This window comes from Notamacropus eugenii, chromosome X (genome assembly GCF_028372415.1).
Source record: "Notamacropus eugenii isolate mMacEug1 chromosome X, mMacEug1.pri_v2, whole genome shotgun sequence".
NCBI classification, from domain to species: Eukaryota; Metazoa; Chordata; class Mammalia; order Diprotodontia; family Macropodidae; genus Notamacropus; species Notamacropus eugenii.
In genome coordinates, this window is record NC_092879.1 from 80,523,217 (window position 1) to 80,539,187 (window position 15,971).

Consider the following 15,971-nt stretch of genomic DNA (forward strand, 5'->3'; position numbering starts at 1 on the left):
GGGGCTCGTCCCTGGCCAGCGGAGGAGGGGGCTCTCCGCTAGACTCAGCCCAGGGCGCCTTGATTGAGCAGGGGCGGGTGCACCACGGAAGCTTTAGGACCCTAAACGTGTCCCTGGGGATCGCTTCCTCGAGGAATGTTCGCCTGCAGGCCCGTCTCCTCTCCGTGCCGGGCACCCACCAGGGGGAGGGGGCTTGACTGTGCCCAGACGCTCGGGGTTTCCGTTCGCGGGGTCTGGGGCCGCCGCCTTGGGCAGCGAGGGTAGCAGGTGGCGCTCTGGGGACTTTGCTCCTTTCCCGGCTCCCCCGGGAATCTCGTTTTCGAGTACCGGGACCTTGGAGAGCCCCGCAAAGCGGGAGCTCGGAGATGGCGCTGAAGGCTGCGCGGGTCAACGCAAAGAAGAAATGAGGTGCGGAGAAAGAGAAAGAGATCGAGGGAACTGCGCGGCCGGCGCCCCGAGCCCCCCGAGCCCCCCGAGCCCAGCCCAGCCCCCCAGTGGCTTCCGTTCCCATTCATGCGACCAGTTCTGGTGGGACTCAGGTACTCGGGCTGGGCCCCGAGGCCCCACCCCCTCGCTTCCCACAGCCACCCTCTGAGCTCAGGAGCCGCGAGGCGGGAGCCCATTGGTGGAGGTGGGCTGCCAGTCTCGGGAGGGGTGGGGTCTGGCAGTCGCGGGTACCGCGGCTCCCTGTGTATGCGGGGGGGTGGGTGGGAGGAGCGTGAGCCTGTTTAGAGTAGTGTGGCTAACAGTTGCGAGAGAGGCGGACGGGCTGAGAGAGCGCGAGCGAAAACCCCCGTGACCTGAGTGGTGCCCAGAGAAGCCGGAGGCACGGAGCCCCCCAGGGTAACCATGGCTGTTTCAGCCCCGCCGGTCATCTCGGCAACTTCGAGCAGCTGCGGCAGCAGCGCCGGGGCCCCCGGGGGCTTGTTCCGGGCCGAGCCCCTGTACTCCTCCAGCCCGTCCGAGTCCCCCCGGCTCACCACGAGCATGATTAACAGCTTCATCTCCACCGGCGGCAGTGGGAGCGGGATGAGCGCGATGGGCGGCGGCATGGGCGCGATGGGCGGCGGCGGCATGAGCGCGATGAGCGGTGGCATGAGCGTTATGGGCGGCGGCGGCGGCGGCGGCGGTGGCATCAGCGGTATGAGCGGCGGCGGTCTGACTATGAGCGGCGGCGGCGGCGGTAACGAGTGTAAAATGGTCGATCTGCACGGAGTGAAGGTGGCTTCTTTCCTGGTGGAGGGGCAAGAGCTCATTTGCCTGCCGCAGGTCTTCGACCTGTTCCTGAAGCACCTCGTGGGGGGCCTGCACACCGTCTACACCAAGCTGAAGAGACTGGATATCACCCCCGTGGTGTGCACGGTGGAGCAGGTCCGGATCCTCCGGGGGCTGGGCGCCATCCAGCCCGGGGTGAACCGCTGCAAACTCATCACCAGGAAAGACTTTGAAACTTTGTACAACGACTGCACCAACGCCAGGTGAGGACTCCTCTCGCCTTTTCTCTCCTTTCCCCCACTTCTCCTCTCTTCTCTCGTAGCCCCTCTTTTTCTTTTCTCCCCCTCCTCTCTCACCGCTTCTCGTAGATTCTTCCCTTTTCTGGTTTCTTCTACTTTCTCCTCCCTTTCGCCCTTTCTCTTCTGTTCCTCTCCTCTCTTCTCCCTTTCTCTCCTCTTTTCTTTTCCTTCTTCTCCCTTCTCATCTCTTTCGAAAACTCCTTTCTAGCTTTTCCATCTTTACCCTCGTGTCCCGTTCCCTCTTGCCTTCCCCTTATTCCCTTACTCCTCCCCCCCTTGGGCTAACTTTGTGGCCCGGGTGAGCCCCACTCGATGTACCCCGTCCCCCCCCATCTCCACTCTCCCCACCCAGGAGCTCCCAGAAGGGTCGCTTGGCTTCCCGCAGCCGCAGTTTGCAGCCCTTACCCCAAAGTTGCCAGCCCTTGCATGCCTGTTCCAGCCCCCCAAAGCAGCCGAAATCCCAACTAATTCGTGTCTTTTGTTTTCTCTCCTGCTCGGCGGCGGCGGCGGCCGGGATCCTACTTTCTCCTGAATGCTGATGCCAGACGGACGGGCTGAGCCCGAGCCGAGCTGGTCAGCCGCCGCCACCTGCGCGCACATCCTGCCCACCTGGGGTGGGGGGGTGTTCGGGTGGGGAGGGTTCCCCTGCTGCGGGCCCCCGACTCGCGCTCGAATCGCGCTCGCGTGTATGTGTGAGTTCAGCCGGTTCCGTTCGACTTCCCTTGCCCCTGCCAACGGAATCGGGATTGTCACTTTCTTCCGTTTCTGGGGGACCTCTGCAGAGGACAGTCTGTTCGGGGTGTGGGAGGTGGGCCGGAGACCCTGGCAAGCTTTCTGTAAAAGATGCTCTCAGTTGTTCCCTCGGGCAAACTGGGTGAGAAGATGCTTTTCCACCAAAGCGTGAATGCTGTTGGCTGGCGGTGTATCCATCTATCCATCCGTCAGTCTGTCTGTCTATATCTATTTATCTGTCTATCGATCTTTTATGAGTGCCTGAGATTGCAGCTCTTATAACCATTAGCAGGAATCAGTGGTAGAAATAATTCATTTATAGTCTCATATGTAAATGTTTTGCAAATCATGTCCAGGGAGAGAGAAAATCATGGTATCCATCCCCTTTCCCATATTGAGCACCTGTGAGCTTGTGAATTCCATTCCTAGTTAGCACAGTTCCTGGTACATAGTAAATGCTTAACAAATACTTGCTTTATCTCTGTCTAATTATCTATCGATCAATCTATCTGTTGGTTTTGGTAATACATTAAGGGAAAGAAAGTGCCTGCAGGGCCACTCTGACTGGGATAAGCCTTTAATGGATCACCCCGTAAAGGTTAGGTGATAGGGAAGTGCTTGGGGTCCCCTCTTGCTTTTTCTCACTGCAAGTTTAAATCTCTAGTGCTAAGAAGTGAACTGGAAATACAGTTCTCACATCTGCTGCTCTGAAATGGAAGTGGGAGGGAATGTGTTAGGTAGAATCTAAGCGTACCGACAAAGACAAAGCTAAGACAAACTGTTGCTTGCTACAGAATTTAACAGGGGACCTCCCCCCTCCTTTTTTTGGGGGGAGCAGATATCCTTCTGTGTTCAAGTAATTAAAAAGAACCCGTCTCCTGTGGGAATTCCTGCTTGACTTCCTATCTATTAGAGCTTACAAACCTGGGTTGTGATGTCATACATGGCTTCTTCAGGAATAGCCCAGTTTTAAAGGACACAATGAGGCTTAAGCTGTGGTCGGCTCCAGGAGCAGAGAGGAAATTTTGATTTACCACAAAGCCCTTTAATAATAGTGAGACTGACAGTGTTAGGAAGGGACCAGGAGGGGGTCATCTAGTTCATTTCCATGACTTCAAAAAGACTAAAGTATTCCAGACATGAAAATCTGCTCATTATTAAAGCTTCCCCTTCTCCTCTCCAAATGCTATCCTTGGACCCAATTTATACAATTTCCCTTTTAAAAATCTGTGACACTCATTGAAAAAGAAAATTCAGCAGGGCTTAAGCCGAGAATGCAGTGCTTTTTGCCTCAACAAAACCTTAAAATGTTTGAATTCCAATTTCTTGCTGAGGAAAAAACCCCCCAACAATAAACAAATGATTGATTTCTCAGTGTATCTGGAGACAGGTGGTCACTAAATGTTTTTTGGCTCCTGTTGTGTGATTTGTTGTATTTTGCTTTTTGATGGTGTTTGCAGCCCTAAACTCTTGAATTGCGTGTGTGTGTGTGTGTGTGTGTGTGTGTGTGTAAAGGCCATAGATAGGAAAACTGGAAATGAGTCTCTTTTATGTGTACAGGTTACTTATGTCTTACTTCGTATTGAACAAAAGTGACTGTTATGCTTCCTTACCTGAATTTTCTGACATAAAGATGGTGCTTCTGTGTATTTGAAAGAGGTGAGGAAGACTATTTAGAACACTTTGATCTCTTGTCTTTTCTAGGTGTGACATGTTTCTGTGTACTTTTATTTAATATTTAAATAACACGTCTGCAAATTTGATAGCTATAACACTCCTCTTCACACTTAAGGAAAAAAAATCACCAAATAGCCAAAGTGCCATTTGTTAGCTGTGTTCTGACTTTGATTTGTTCAAAACTCTTCTTTGTGTGTTGGGTTAAACATGCCACAAGGTGCAAAATCCTCTGCTCTTGCCTCATCATTCTTTATATGGCTTTTGTAGAAGGAAGGAAACAGCTGAGAAATAAAATGAGCAGGAGACCTAGGAGGGTCAAAATAAAGAAAATGGAAGGAGATTCAAGGCTAGGAGGAGATGAGAAAACCCGGGTGGTGAGAGCAGAGAGATACAGGGAAGGGGATGAGTGAAGGCTTAAGAGAGTAGTGGCTAAAGAGAGGGAGAGAGATATAGGGGAGGATTCTGAGGCTGAACCCAAGGTCTCTTAGCAACTTCTGGTTTGGCAAAGAAAGTGCAGATCAAGGATGGTAGATTTAGTCAGTGAGAAAACTCACATGCTGGATTCATTTTAGATAGGAGATTTCCCTTCATCTGCTAATTATTTTTAAAAGTAAGACTGATATCTATTAAAGCCATTGGCAGTTTTCTTTCCATAAACAATGGATGTAATTTCCCTCTCCCTATGTTACTGTTAGGGGATAAAAAAGAAATGAAAACACTGAATTTTGGAATTTTTATTTGATGTTTCGCCACACTTTCTCTATAATGTCACCAGGTTGCATCGGAGTGAGGTCACAGGACAAATGTTTATAACTGTAGCTTGGCATGAATCACTAATGAGCATTAATTAGCTCTGGTCCCCTGGAAAGCCTTCCAAGCTGGGTGATCGAAGGTGATCGCAGGCTGGTGTTCAGTATCTTGCTCTTAGCCACTCCTTAGCTTTCCTGATAAAGTTCTCTCCCCAGAGGAGAAAAGTTGGGTGTGAATACCTGCCTGCTTTCAAAGAGTAGAAAGCTTCTTGACCATCCATGACTCGGGCTTGAAATCACTGCAGTGCCAAAGGACTGGTCTGGGCATTCCTCTCATGCCCTTTCACTTGGAAAATGAATTTTACTGCAGGTTATTTTCAAGATGAACCGTGAACATGATGGCCAAGACACCAGGAGACTTAAAAAGTCGCCTTCTTCTTTAAAAACTTCTTTGTTCCCAGATAAAACACAGTAAAATCAAGTTCATGTAGCTATCTTTTCTTACAACAAGGCCAGGTATGTTTAGAAAGCACATTTACCTTCTTGTCTAAATTCTTACTCTACAGAAATGTTCTCATGAGTACTTAAAAACCCCCAAAACTAAACTAAAAAAAACCCCAAACTTAGCTGAAGGGCAGATAAATGCTTAAATTAACTTATCCGATGCTAACAGCTCTCTCTGTAGCTGTATAAATGTCACATTCTCAGATTCTGTAACTGATGTTTACTTACTTGAGGTCCAACTGATTGTTATTTCATCACTTGATTGGGTTAATAGATGCTTGAAAAAACAAGTGGTCTGATTAAGAAAACATCGATAATAATGAGTTACTTTTCGAGATATAGTCAAATATATAAACTTTAGGTTATTTCATAAAGAAAAACTGCAAAGCTTTGGTGAACATATCCAGGCTTGTTATCATCTCTGCTTTGATGCTGTAACCACTGGATCATGCAATTATAATGACTTTTAAAACCTTTTGCAATTATTTTCGGACACTGGATCCTGATGATCAACCATACCTCAATTAGATTCAGCCTTAATTTTGCATTAATAGTCTGTCCAATACAGAAGAGCACATCTTCCCCCCAAAATTAAGGTTTGTAAGCAACAGTAGGAACATTTTGCATGACTTTTGCTCTTGTTCCCAAACAATAAAAGGATTTAAGAGTGAATGGAGGCAGTAAATGTAGCTGTTGGAGTGCGCAGGCTAACGAGGGTGTAGCCCTGTTGTCTATTAAAAGCAGTCACCTAGTCACCAATGCTCTGTCTTTTATTAAGGGAGTGATGTCAAGGCTATAATGAGGGCAGTCCAGCCTTGTGCCTACACACGGGCCTTCTACAGAAATGCACGCTGATTTTAAATGGATCTTTCTGTGTCACACAACCTGTTTGGTTTCCTTACCCAGAGAATTCAGCTTGCCCATCCATATTTGTCCAAATGTAGCCATTTAGTCAGTCACTAAATAAATGGTTAATGGTATGGTGTACTCATCTTTGAATAGTTATATTTGATAATAGCTTCATTATGAATGCAGAGCAAAATCAGGGGGTCGTGGTTTTCAGACCTGGTGGTATTTTATTTTTTAAAAAGGAAATCCCTAATACCTGTGGCAAATGGCAAGCCTGACATCTTTGCCCCTTCCTTGTGGAACCTTATTTGTCTTAATAAAATCCTTAGATGTTTTAAAAATGCCCCTGGTAGGCAAATCGAATTGGAAGGAGCTCTAATCAAAATAAATTACATTTCCGTTGGCAGTTGGGGTTTCGATTAGTAATTTATCGAACATTTTTCAAGATAGAAATGATTCCAATTTCTCCCTAATCAAAATTTCAAATTTGCCTTATAATCTCTCTGCAGTTAATGGAAAACAGAAAATGCTATGTTTCTGGAGAAAACCCACCAACCCTTTTCCCAACAGCAAAACAATTAGGTATTAATGATATTCTTGTTGCATATTCAAAAGGCCTTTGCCAGCATTTTTCTTCCTTTTTTTCTTTTCTCCATTGCAACCTGCAAAACTCTTGACTGTCACTTCAAATCACACAATTCGCACAAGATAAAACAACATTTAAACACACTTGCTTTGGGAGGGAAATTGAGCATTTGCACCCAATAAGCCTGATTGTGGAACTGCATGCAAATGGTGTTTTGATTTATCTCTTTTGCACTTTTTTTCCATTTGAATTGATCTTGCATTAATTTCGCCAAGCGGCTCTGTGAGGCTGCAGATGTTGCCCTGTGTTTAATAAATCAATGAGACAGATCTGAATGAATCACTTCAGATGGATTCTCTGCTCGGTTTGATGTCTAGATGTTATTCTTAGCTTGTTATCATGACAGATGCATTAATGTTCCCATACTCTGCCAGCAATGTCAGAGAGATTGAAGCTTTTAAAGTGGCCGTATCCCCCTTTTTTCTATTTTTTTTTTTGCCAGAGTAGCTAGATTGCTTATTAGGAATCTAAGGAAAATAGAGACTTAATTGTAAGATTACTCTGTGGAAATTAATAAACTTTCTCCTAGAAATGGGAAGCTTAACTTGTATAATTTTATGCAAAATCATTAACTATCCCAAGATGGTAGAAATCAATATAAAAAAAAATCTAAATATAGTGGTGCTTCTTAATAATGCAACCATTTTCTCCGCATTAATATTTCATTATGGTGAGAATGATGAGAATAAGTCATATATGATTGGGACACATTGCAAGTGTCACTATATATAGAAGAGCATTGTATCCAAATTGATTACAGGAGGGTGTTAGTTTTTTAATCCTTACTAATAAGCTGCTTGGTGGCTTCATGCAGCTGCAGTGCGCTTTTATCAAGGGATTTGGAAGTCCTTAAGGATTTCTTAAAAGAAAGAAGTAGCCTGTCTACTAGGCAATCATTATTTCTTCTTTGGGGAGTGTGAAGGATTTTGGAAAGATATTTTCTTCTCCATATGGTTTAGTTAGTCACGAACTGGTCTTTAAAGATTCCTTATAAGAACCTGTAGAACATAAATCTTCCAGGACACTTTTGTATACCCCCAATTCTTTGCTGAATTCCCCAATGTAAACCAAAAGGAACTTTGACATTACTTTCCTGAAATTGATCACTTACCTCTATTTGCAACACGCCTTCTACATCTCCTTTTTTTGGAGAGAGCCAACTTTGGACAGAGTTTGAATTTCATATTGGTGAATATTAATTCCCTCCCCCCCCTTTTGTTACCTGTTTAGTTGGGGAAAATGGTCGTTTGGTAATGAAGACAAATTCAGATCCTTTCAATGACAGACTTTGGTTTCATCTTGTGTAGCTTGGCATCATGTGTGCTTAATCATTTGATCCAGGTAGAGCTCTCTGGTGGCCTGTCAACTTTGTTGCCTTATTTGCTCCAACAGAGTTCAGAAAATGCTATGTAACAAAAATGTACATTACATATGAAATAAACTGCACACATCGCTTGCTATGTGTGCCTTCATTTTCCTGCTCCATAGAGATGGGGAAAAATAGGAGGCATTGTTGAATGCCTTGCTCAAGTCTCAGGTTTCTATCAGAAGGTCATAGTGAGAGCACCGGGCTAATCAGGAAGCTAGAAATGCATATGGTTATTGTGATCGGGAATATGTTTTAAAGGGAAATTTGTCAACCACCTCTCTTGCTCCAGGAGGTGCTTCTGCTATTGATCTGTCTTCTGTTGAGCCATATATGATGGCTTTCTCTATGTTGCTGATTTAAAAAAAAAAAACATGACTTGGAGGTATAGGGGAAGCAACTTCTCCCTAAACTGTGTCTGTAACTCAAGACACTACTGGTTTCCTTCCTGTTCAGCAGCTAGGGGCTAGTGTCCTTTGCTAGGAGTTGTTTTGTTACATACATTGGTACCTGGGAAGAAAACATAGAAATAGGGCTTTATGTAGTAGTCCGTGCTCGAGCAGTACATGTTGTAGTAGGTTATGGTTAGTGTATGGCAGCCCCCAAGGCTCTCAAAATGTTAACTGAATGATTGAATGAATACTTTCTAAAATTGTTTCTTGGCTTTATTTTCCCTGATTAGTTAAAGTTGTTCCCTTAGATGACAATAGGTTTAAATAAAACTGCTTCCTAAGGTATATAGTGGTTTAAAAGACATTAATCTTGCAATTTTAATTCCATTATTAAAACCCTTAGTGTTCAGGACAAAAAGCATTTCTAAGAGACCTACAGAAGGTTTTGAAATTGGGAGATTGGAACGGCAGGGTACTGTTAAAAGAGAATGTGACCCCCTTCCTCAATTTCATTTTCTGTATGTGAACTTTGAAAAGATTTTCTAATGTTATGATTAAACCAGAATTCCAAAGTATAACCAGCTCACTGCCACATAATGATCCTTAGCAATTCAGATTTAACCTTCTTGATATTACAGTGACCCCTTGGGGCCATACACTCTGGATCGGGTTTCTAGTCGGCAAAATCTGGTTCTTCAGGGTGTGATGATAAGACTGGTTTTGGTCTTAATTTTTTTTTTTATGACTGGAATTAGAAATGCTAAAATATATTAACCAGAATGCTTTCCTTTCTGTTTTGTGCCTGACAAGTTCTAAGACCTAAACCTAAATCATACTTGTATGTCTCTATACTTGCCTTTTTTTTTAAAGGAAAATACTTTTTTGAACATACTTACCTTTTTTAGGTAGAATTTTTTTTTTAAGAATAGAATTCACTTTCCTTTAAGAGCTCCACAAGATAAAATTACTTTGAACTATCCACCATTTTGACCTATTGCATTTATTGGGCTTATTAGAGTCAATTGTGGTAAAACCTCAGTAATTACCTGACTGGAAAAAAACAGATGACAGGAAAGCAAAAAGGAAAAAAAAAAACAGCCAATGGCAGTCTTTTTATTGCTGTACAATGATTTTTTAAACAAGTTGACTGCTTAACAGTGTATAATGTAGTGTATATGTAAAGGTATAAAACGTTCAATTGCAATCATGTCTAGTGGTCTTATCAGGTTGTTTGCAACTGATATCTGGTAACAGCATTTAGGCCACATTTAGTCTCTCTGCTATTTATGTGATGGGTTAAAAAGAAAAAGTAGTATTGATCTGTCTCCGGATTAAAGTTTGAAATCGGCAACAGCCTGAACACAAAAGGCTTTTTTTTTTTTTATGATTTCTCAGCTTGCCATTGATCTCCTAGTTTTATTGCATTCATTATTTATTAAAAGAATTTGCAAGCTAAACATAACGTTAAGCTAGTTTGCACACAGGGACCGCACTTAGGAAATTGAATGGAAATTGCATTAGAGATGAACATCTGTGCTATTTTTCCACTCGTGTGTTTATGGGTTTGTATAAAAGGTGTATTGGATTAACAGTTATAACCATTATAGCTTGCAGCAATATGTTAGATTCTTAGCATTCAAGTTGTTTGGGAGGAAGTCTGTCTCTCATTTGTCCAAAAGGACAAGATAATATTTGGATTGGTCTATTTATGTATGTGTTTTATTAATGCATTTGTTAATGCATTATCTGTATGTATCACTGTGAGATATCCTGTTGTATTAAAAGAAGAATAAAATATATCCCTAATGATAATGTAAGACTGTACTTATTTCTTGAAGGTTTCTGGTAGCAGCATAAATTACATGCCTGTAATGGCACATTTTACAGTATGTTTTCCAAGCCTTGAGCCTAAATGCAATATTAAAAGCACACGAAACTTACAGAAAGTATATAAAGCCTTTTGATATGTCTAGCTATAAGATGACATTACTATAAATAGAGTTGAGGCCTTGATTTTTCTGAGAAAATATTCAACGTGTATCCAGAAGAACCTTGAAAAGTCAGACAGAACTCCCCCAGTAGCCGGGAGTTCCATATAATTTGGGCTCTATCTCAGACCCTGGCCGAGGAACTTGAATGAATAGAAATGTGCAGTACCTCACCTTCCTTACCACATGATCTCAAGGACCACACCACTGTACTTGACTTTGTCCAAATTCTACATTTGAATGGTTGCTGTTTGGAACAGGAATCCCCAAAAACTTTTTTTCTCCGCAGTTTCACAATAAGATCACTAGATCTTGGGCTCAGATATAATGGAGGTTCAGAGGAAACACTGTACCTTTCTGGGGTATACACCCTCTTTTCAGGAGTACAATTTCGTGTTCGGTTTAGAATTAGCTTATGAGGTGGATGCGAGCTGCATGTCATCACCCTTTGCTCCTTCCCTATCCTCCTGTTGCTTTTTGCTAAATTATAAAACTCACATAATTATTTTTTGTGATAATCACTTTTGATTTCTTTAAATGTCCTTTCTTTATCTCTTGTGTTCTAATCAATAAATAATAGCTATATTCCTTTTTTTTAAATCCTGGAGTTATATCAGGAATATTGGACTGAAAGAAATTAGGATTTTTCATATATAAGAGGAGGTCTTTCATTTTTTTTCAAGTGAACACAAGCTGCTGATGTGTTATAAATAGAATACACATCAGGAGGAATTGGAATGAACCATTTCTTTCCACTTCAGAGCAGCCATGTTCAGTTGACCTGGGGATTCTTGCTCTGCTCTGCGTTTGTTGTGAGGCATAACAGGTTTTGTGGCTTACACAATTAACCAGAAGGCTCATTCTCTTATGTATCTGTTTGGGTACTCAGTCATTTGCATTGAAGAGATACATTAAAAACTTACCTTAATTTGTGTGGTTACTTACCCATTCAAATCTCAGTTTAGAACTGGATTTGTTTTGCTTATGGTCATTTACAACAAGGTAACCAGATTTGGGGGGTGGAGTGGGGTGGAGAGAAACCCATGACAAAAACACCAGTAGACATGAGAGAGTGTGTTTTGATAAACGAGATTTCAAAGTCCCTTGATCCTCAGTGTAAATATTTTTAGAAAACAGGCTAAGCAATGGAATCATACAAGAATAAGTATTCAAGAAAAGCATTTGGCAGTATTTGCTTTATTTACATTCTGTTCAACTGCATGTTTTGGAAATAGTCTGCGATCAGCTAAGCCCTTCGAAGTGCTTAACTCTGCATTTATGAACATCCTGGAGGGTTTTTTTTTGGGGGGGGGGGTTGATCTAAGGGCAAGCCATAGCTTACAGACCAATCACGTTTACTTTGAACATACTTTAAAACTAATACTATTCATTCAACAAATATTTGATTGAATACTTCTGTTTTGTGTCAGGGGGAACTATTAGCCATTAGAAAACTTGCTCTCAAATTCGTAGCTTTCTCCTAGCAAATTTAGGCATATGTTTTCTTGCTGTTGTTTGCCCTTTGTTCTGGAAGAGGACTGTGTCATCAGGAAGGTGTTGTCATGACTTGCAAGTGAATTGGATTTATTGATACATGAAATGCGTATCTGGTTATCCATGTTCATAAAAAGAATTGGTGATCATGAAAAGTATGAAACATTTGAGAAACCAAGTAATTGTATTCAACCTTGTTGTAGAGCATGTTTTTTGAGCTTTTGCAGCAAATTTACCTTTCTCATCAAGCTTTGTTTTATCTAATATCAAAATGCTTTTTTATTTTCTGAGTGTGAGTACTAAGCCAGTGGCAGGGAGATAGTGCCTTTTAGGCTTCCAAGTTTCAAGAACAGATAAAACTACAGTTGTTTTTGTGGATAATCCCTGAGGTGAAACAAGCACATATAAGTAGGGTGTGTACATGTGTATGCTTCTGTATATGTGTGTTTAAATAATACATATATTACATATACATATATGTATATCTGTGTGGATATCTATCACCAGCAATGTCAAGATGGTATCGTTCAGCAGGAGGGAAGCCTGGGAAAGAGTATTGGACTTAGAGTCAGGAGAACTGGCTTTAAGCCCAGCATTTTTGAGCTGGATATCATCTAGTCTGACCCCCTAGAGGCAGGCAGCTAGGTGGTCCAGTGGGTAGAGCCCTGGGCCTAGAGTCAGGAAGACCTGAGTTCAAATTTGCCCTCATCCACTTATTAGGTGTGTGCCCTTGTGCAAGTCAATTAACCTTTATCTGCCTTAGTTTTCTAGCGGTAAAAATGAGAATAAGAATAGCACGTCACCTCCAGGGTTCTTGTGAGGATCAAATGAGATAATATTTGTAAAGTACTTATAGCATGGTGCTTGGCACATAGGTACTTCATCAGAATTTTTTCTCTCCCTCCCCTTTTTACAAATGAAATGATTTGTTTTGAGCTACACAGGTAGGAAAATGACACTCATTATTTTAACCTAAGTCTTTTGATTCATGTGAACTGCACTTTCTGCTATATTATATTATAAGATTCTCTGAGCCTGTTTCCTTATCTGTAAAATGGGGAGAATAACATACATGTGCCCTGCCATCCCTGCCAACCCCTACAGGTTATTGTGAGGTTTAAACATTATTAGCCCCCCGTATAGTAAGTATTCAATTTGGGCAAGTCAGTTTAACCTCTTTGAGTCTCAGTTTTACTGTAAAAAAAGAACGATAGTAAACACATAAAGTATAATAGAAATTATGATATAAATATGTAATATTACATTGAAATATAAAATAGGATATAAATATAAAATCATGGAAATTATTTTCATTGCATATAGTACCTGCTTGATGTGGTTGTTGCATGAGGAGCAAATGAGATAATATCAGTTACTGCTTTTATTGTTATTGGGGGAAAATAATAAGCTTTGCTCCTGTACCTGCCAGGTGCTGAGCACTGGGCTGTGCGTTTAATAAATATTGTTTCATTTGATCGCACAACAATCCTGGGAGGTAGGTGCTACAATTACCCCCATTTTACTGATGAGGAAACTGAGGTAGATTTGCCCAGGGTCACACAGCAAGTAACTGTCTGAGATTTGAATGCAGGTCTTTCTAACTCCAGGCCCAGCACTCTATTCAGGGTAACATCCAGCTGACTCTGAACGTTAGGAAAAGTCTTTAGGTGCCAGATGGCCTACATGGCCTTTGAGGGCCCTTCCAGCTTGGAGGTTCTATGATCTGATCTGTCTCTTGCATTCTAATCAATAAATATTGATTATTGAATAAGCACATTCATTTTCTTATCCTAGCTTGTATCAGGAATTTAGAACTGAATTTGTGGTCTATTATTATATAAATAGTTATTTTATTTTTTATGGATGCAGAGGGACTGTACAACCATTTTACTTTATTTTTGACTTGAAAGGTCAGTCACAAAGCCTTAGGATTTTAGATTGAGGACTTGGAGGGCTTTGAGAAGTTATCTAGTCCAGCTCCTAGCTTTTATAGATGAGTAATGTCTGGCTCCCAGAAGGGAGGTCATTTGTCAAGGTGCCATTGTTGATGGGTGATAGAGTAGGGAATCAAACTCATGTCCTCTGACTCCCACTTCAGTCCTTGTTGCTTCGCTCCCAAGTGTTATGGGGTGTGAGTGGTAGGTACAATTCCAGGCCCTTTACCCATCTGGAGTTTCCCACCATTCACACCAGTACCAGCATAGAAGCACATGTAGCTAGGAATCAGAATCAGTACTCATTAGGTATAAAGTAAAGGGGGAAAGGGGAGCCTTTCTTTCTGAATCACGGAGACTCCTGGATAAAAGAAACGTCATTTTCCTGGAGATGAGCTTGTGGCTTCAGAAGTTGTGACATCATTTGAATGCTTGCTATCCCTACAAGACATCTTCCTTTATGGCACTGTTAAATGTTACTCTGTGTGTGTGTGTATGTGAGTGTATGGCACTGTCCTTTGGCATGAATGAGTTGACTTATTGTCTGTCTTTGAGCTGAATTCTCTTGATTTTTGTACGTTCCATAGGGATTTGGGGAACAGTTTCATAGCTTGAATATTTGAAAAATGAGGTTAAATTCTTTGTGAATGTGAAGTGTTAGTTGCTTTCAGTTGGGATTATACACACACACACACACACACGTGTATGTCTGTACGTGTATACATATATATTTGAGAAAATGATTTGAATCATTATATTGAAGAGAATGTAAGGATCATTTTTCTTTGGACTAAAGTACCATCCATGCAGTGTGATGTCTAAATTTGGAAACTCCACATTTTTGCCAGTCTTTTGGCTTAATTTAGTTTCTTGGAAAACAAATGTGAAAGTCTAAAATTATTTGTAACAACTTTCCCAATGTTGTTGCTAATGCTTTTTAAGCGTGCCCCTGATCGAGTACCAACAGTGCAACAAGGAATGCTGTGACCAGTCAGGCCAGTTGTGGTACTGCCACAGAAGAACCGCACTCTCAACCACGTTGGAGAAGGTCAGAAGAGAAGGACCCAGCAGGGTTTTGGAGTGATCATCATCCTCACCAGCTCCTTACTATCTAGGGAAGTGGTATATCTTTGAGGAAGGATTAGAAAGGGGAGCTTTATGGAGTGGGGGATCGTTTCAGGTTTTCAATGTTCCTGGACTGTGCAAAAGGGCTTGTAGTTGGAAATTGGAGTAGCGACTGGAACAAAGTAGGAGGAAGAAACAGAAGATGATCCTCTTGAAGGGAAGGAGGCATCCTGATCCTGTGACCTCTTCTGTGACAGGGCCCAGGCCCAGGGAGCTAAGAGAGGAAACTGCATGATCATTTTGGATCTTTAACAATGTTTTTTTTCTTTTTTTTGAGGAGGGAGAAGGTCATGAGCTGTGATTTTGTTGATTTTGACTCGTGTGGGGAAGCTCCTTGCCCAGATGCAGAATGGTAATTCCTTTGTAACTTACAGTGTTTGAGGCATTGAGGGGTTCAGGGATTATCTGTAGGATAAGTGGTATGTATCAGGAGTAGAACTTGAACCCAGGTCTTCTTGGTTCTGGGGTTAGCTTGTTTTTCACTATGACATGTTGCCCCTCTTTCATGTTACCAATGAATATGTCATAAAAGCTATTACCACAGCATTGTACAATTGAAAAAGGTGCTGGGCTGATCAAGTAGCAAAAACCCCTGTTCTACGGGCATTTAGATGGTGCAGTGAATAGAGCGCTGACCCTGGAGGCAGGACGGCCTGAGTTCAAATCCGGGTCCCTCAGACATATACTAGCTATGTGGTCCTGAGCAAGTCACTTCATCCTGTTTACCTCTATTTCCTCATCTAGAAAATGAGCTAGAGAAGTAAATGGCAAACCACTCCAGGATCTTTGCCAAGAAAACCTCAAATGGAGTCATGAAGAGTGAGACATGAATGAAATGACTCAACAAACCACCTTCTTGGTTGATATCCATGAAATGTCAAGAAATGTTTAGATACATTGGGTAGACCTATTGTGTAGTGTTTATGGTCAAACACTGACAAGATTTGGACGAGATGAGAATGTGCGGACATGTTGCTATCTGTGCTTTTGGAGAGAGCAAT

The 15,971-nt window shown here is 42.0% G+C and overlaps 1 protein-coding gene across 3 annotated transcripts in view; it reads left to right on the forward strand.

Moving 5' to 3' along the window:
• The first annotated feature begins 723 nt into the window (after positions 1-723).
• Positions 724-15,971, forward strand: part of DACH2 (dachshund family transcription factor 2) — a 412,262-nt gene continuing 397,014 nt past the window's right edge. For all 3 annotated transcript variants that reach the window (XM_072626181.1, XM_072626182.1, XM_072626183.1), the window contains exon 1: positions 724-1,478. In XM_072626181.1, coding sequence (XP_072482282.1) covers positions 850-1,478 — 629 coding nt within the window. In that variant the 5' untranslated portion in view covers positions 724-849. The remainder of the gene's footprint in view (positions 1,479-15,971) is intronic.